At 48.9% G+C, this 5,000-nt stretch overlaps 1 protein-coding gene across 1 annotated transcript in view; it reads right to left on the bottom strand.

Moving 5' to 3' along the window:
* Positions 1-2,949: 2,949 nt before the first annotated feature.
* Positions 2,950-5,000, bottom strand: part of LOC143277782 (uncharacterized) — a 29,364-nt gene continuing 27,313 nt past the window's right edge. Inside the window, exons 5-6 of the mRNA XM_076582683.1 lie at positions 3,618-3,898; positions 2,950-3,108 (exon numbers count right to left, since the gene is read on the bottom strand). Coding sequence (XP_076438798.1) covers positions 2,950-3,108; positions 3,618-3,898 — 440 coding nt within the window. The remainder of the gene's footprint in view (positions 3,109-3,617; positions 3,899-5,000) is intronic.

The following is a 5,000-nucleotide window of genomic DNA, read 5'->3' as shown; positions in this document are numbered from 1 at the left end:
TAAAAAAAAGGAATAAATACATCAACGGACAAACAAATTGGTGAATAATACTACCACCTTTTCAACAACACCATAAGATGAAAAGGTGCGGGGAGTGGAGGGGGGTGGGGGCACGGAAGGCGGGAGGGGAGGGGGGTTGGGAGACGGGAAAACCACAGGTTGCATCTTTGGCACATGGGAATCCAGATGAGCGAAAGCAGTGGTGAATGAGAATAACAAATTATGAGGCCAGGAGATGAGAATGATGAACAAACAGTAAAGAGTGGTAACTCTCTCCATTCACAAAGTACCACCGGCCCCCAAAAAAACTGCTGTACGGCGAACTCCAACATGGCAAGCGCTCCCATGGAGGCCAAAAGAAGCGCTTCAAAGACACTCTGAAAGCTTCTCTGAAGGCCTTCAACATCAGCCACGACACATGGGAGCTGAATGCAATGGACAGACCAAAGTGGCGTTCAGCTGTCCACAAAGGCGCCAAATCCTGTGAGGCCAACAGAATCGCTGCAGCAGAGCAACGCAGACAGGCCAGGAAAAGCAGTGCCAGCAAGTCCCCGACAGCCGCCACCATCCCCTGTCCACACTGCGTCAGAACCTTCCGAGCGCGGATTGGCCTGACCAGTCATCTGCGCACCCACAGAGCCCAACCCACCCACCCCCAGGATGACTAGATGGTCCTCGTCGATCCCGACGGACGAACCACAAACACAACTTCAACAAAGTCAGTGCTGCTTACGCTACCGATTCAGCTAGCACACAAGGTAAATAAAAGGTTACATTGGAAGAAACCCAGACACTTCCTCAAAAAAAGGAAGCGCCGGGCCTATCCTTATACCGATCATTTGACATGGGCACACAGCAGCAAAGACAGAAGAAATGAGAATACCTTCAACCCGCTGCTGCAAAGTACATGCTCAGTACACGGAAAAAGCCGGACACGGAAATAATGACGAACACGGCGCGAATTGTAACAACGGAAACAAACTGATGATTGCGATCCGAAGGTTGCTAGAATGGGTTTACAGAGAGAGAGAGAGGGGGGGGGGAGAGACAGACAGACAGACAGAGACAGAGACAGAAAGTCAGAGACATAGAGACACACACACAGAAACAGAGAGAAACAAATACAGAGAGAAACAAATACAGAGAGACAGAGAGAGAGAGAGAAAGGCAGACACAGAGAGAGAGAGACAGAGACAGAAATACAGAGAGACACAGAGAGAGAGAGAGAGAGAAAGGCAGACACAGAGAGAGACAGAGACACAGAGAGTCACACAGAGAGGCGAAAAAACGGTGCACTGAATGTCCTGGTGAACAGAGAGAGTACCCACCAACGTACATTATTCACTCGCATGGGATCGCAGGTTCGAACCTCGCATATACTGGAGTTTAATTTTGCACTCAGCCGCTCTCTCACACACACACACACACACACACACACACACACACACTACACACAACACACAAACACACACACACACACACACACACACACACACACACACACACACACAATGAAAAGGATGGAGAGATGGACAAACAGACTGAAGGCTAAGTACGTACACCTACTCAATCATGAAGACGACTGCATGGATGACAAACAAACAAAAAATAAATAAATAAACAAAGCCACAGCTACAAGTAAGAAAAAAAAAAAGATTCGTGAATTCGTAAATCGGGACTTTTCACAACTCATGCCCTATCATTATAAGTATAAATCGCGGAACTGGAGCACGTGTCCCACAACTGTTTTAACTCTCTCCATACGAACGGCGAAAGAGACGACGTTAACAGCGTTTCACCCCAATTACCACCATCAAAATATTGCAAGCGGAAGGCTCTTATACTGAAGAGGTGAATGTTGACAAAGAATACCACAATTCTGACGACGGAAGCTAGAGATTGGGTCATTCAGACACCCACTGGACATCCGAGGGGTCTGTGTTGAAGAGAAGAGAGGACTGGCCGTACTGAGTGAGTTAAAATAAATGGATAGCGCACGCCTTCTTTGAGCCCCTTTGCTAACTGAAGCCATCGGAAGTGTCCAGTCAGCCATTTTGATTCTCGTGTGAGTATAGCGCGCGTAGCGGTGATTTCACATGTGTAGCCGAGCGCTCAGCTGGCTCCACAGCAAGCTTTCCCTTGCTCGCGGCGTCAGTTAAGCTGACGTTCCTGTGTGTGTCACCACTCCAAGTTTGCACAAAGTGTCACTGCACTGTTTTCCTGTTATAACTTTGGTAGATAAACCATTGGCAGATTTCAATCAAGCCACAACACTTGGCATGTCGTGGGGGCAAGCATAACACGATTTCGTCGAAGATACACGGAAACAGTTCAGAAACTACCACCAGTTAGCAGACGACTTGTCAACGGACTGACGGCCGGATACGAGAAACAATATGGCGTCCAGTTGGCTTCAGCTTTCCTGGCCAATGAGCTATCCTTTTTTTTTTTTTTTTCACCATGCGTCCAGAAAGACACTTTTGTGAAACCGTGGTTTTACTCTAAAAACTGTATTGACGTTCTTTTTCTTTTCTTCTTCTTTTTGTTTAACTTATTTTTTTAATACATAATCCTATATTCAAGACAGCTGTTACTTCTTTTTTTTTTCTAAAGTTTTCTGCTTATCTGTTGTAAAGTTTGGTCAAATAGCCGCCCCCCCCCCCCCCCCCCCACTCCCCCCCCCTCCCCCGTCACCTCCCCCCCCTGCCACCTCCCCCCCCTCCCAAAAAATGGATTGCTAAAACAGCTCTTTTTCACTAAAAGATGATCAAAACCGCTTTTGTTTCCTTGCAAAGTCACGTTTAAAACAGCTTCTGTCGCTCCATGTTAAAAACAAGAGAGAGAAAAAAAACTCTTCGCTGTTCTTATATTTCTGACCCCAGGACGTTTCCCCCCACCCCAAAGAAAACTCCTCCTTGATTCTACTAACATCCTCATAATCCCTACAACTCAAACAGCTCGGGAAACATCAAAGGAAGTAGCCAGGACATGCGGTTGTTCCGCCTCCATCCGTTTCCGGCGGAAGTGGGAGGCGCGCACGTGACCGGCCGGCATGTCCGGAAGTTGCAGGTAGCGCCGCGGCGCGGGCAGTTCCGAGTACACCACCCCCTGGGGTTATAGAGGTACCAAGGGGGGCGATGCGGAGCGTAACAAGTCCTGAGTGGTGGGAGGGTGGTGGTGGTGGCGGTGGTGTCGGGCCAGGGCCAAATCAACACGGGCATATCCCCACGTGCGGTGGTGGTGGTGGTGGTGAGGGTGGTGGGGGTGGTCTGGGGACGGGCCGTGACGCTGGGGAAGGTGGGGAAGACGATAGGAGGGAGGGGGGAGGAAGGAGGAGGACCACCACCACCACCTCCACCATCACCACCACCTCCACCATCATCACCACCACCACTACTACCACTCCCAGACCCTGGCCCCCCAGCGTTGGAAATGGTGGTGGTACCATACTGTACAGAACTAGACAAAGAAGCAGGGGTGCTTATAACAGCAGTAGCAGCAGCGGCAGCAGTAGTAGAAGTAGAAGAGGAAGAAGCAGCAGCAGTAGTAGCAGAACTACCAGACCCAGACATACCAGACGGGGTGGAGACAGAGGAAGGATTCGAACTGTTTATTGCGTTCTCAGACCCGGAGGTGGGGGTGAGGGAGGTGGAGGTGGAGGAGGAGGAGGAGGAGGAACACGGGCACTTGGCTTTCAGGTCCGACAGAGTTTGCTCCCATTGTTGTCGCACCTGCTCTGACGTCAGAGTTCCGCGCGAGGCCGGGTGGGTGCCGGCCACGTTGTAGATGGCGATGTCGGCGCAACTCTGGAACCATGCCTGCTGCCCGCATCCCTGGCAGTACGTGCACTGGAGCTGGCTCCCGCACTGCACGCAGGTGTCCTTGTTCATCCGGTTTCCTGCAACAGGGAACAGCACAGCTAGCAGCAACAACAAGTGTGTCAGTGTCAGTGTCAGTATAAGGAGGAGGAATAATGTCTTAACTCTCTCCATACGAACGGCGAAAGAGACGACGTCAACAGCGTTTCACCCCAGTTACCATCATCAAAATATTTCAAGCGGAAGGCTCTTATACTGAAGATGTGAATGTTGACAAAGAATACCACAATTCTGACGACGGAAGCTAAAGGTTGGGTCGTTCAGACACCCACTGAACATCCGAGGGGTCTGTGTAGAGGAGAAGAGAGGACTGGCCGTACTGAGTGAGTTAATGTCCCGTCACGCATATCGTCGGTGATTGAAGACATTTTTTGTTGATAAGAGTATTAATCAATTGAAGACATTTTTTGTCGATAGAGTATAGAGTATTAATCAATTCAAGACTTTTTTTTGTTGTTGATAGAGTATCAATCAATGTATTCATTTGAGTATTATCGTTTAGGAGAGGAGGGAGTGGTGATGGATGCTGAGTTGTATTTCTATTTCTTTTCATCACAACAGATTTCTTTGTGTGAAATTCGGGCTGCTCTCCCCAAGGAGAGCGCGTCGCTATACTACAGCGCCACCCATTTTTTTGTGTGTTTTTTTTCCTGCGTGTAGTTTTATTTGTTTTTCCTATCGAAGTGGATTTTTCTACCTGAGAATTTTGCCAGGAACAACCCTTTTGTTGCCGTGGGTTCTTTTACGTGCGCTAAGTGCATGCTGGGGAAAGAAAACCGCGGAAACTAGTCGCTAATTCGGCTGGTTGCGCGCGCAAAATCAATGTCAGCTCCTGTACTAGTACTCTTTGATGTTGAGAGGCGCGTTTTCTCACCCACTGACCTAAAAATAGATCTTTTAAAGTTATTCCTTTATAAATCCGTGGTTTCTTCACGCGATAGTCAGGCAAGGTTCTCGCGAGACACGCTAGGAAAGTGCGTTTCTGTTTCGTTTTGTTTTTTCCATCTCGCGGCGAGAGTTGCTATAGGTTCTCACGAGTCAAGGCGAGACTTGGTAGCTTTCAAAGCAACTATACCGCGAGGTAAGCATAAAATCTACTTTCCCGCTTCAGCCACGTCCGTT

The sequence above is a fragment of the Babylonia areolata genome, chromosome 35, assembly GCF_041734735.1.
Source record: "Babylonia areolata isolate BAREFJ2019XMU chromosome 35, ASM4173473v1, whole genome shotgun sequence".
NCBI lineage: Eukaryota > Metazoa > Mollusca > Gastropoda > Neogastropoda > Buccinidae > Babylonia > Babylonia areolata.
This window is presented reverse-complemented; position numbering and strand designations above follow the sequence as displayed.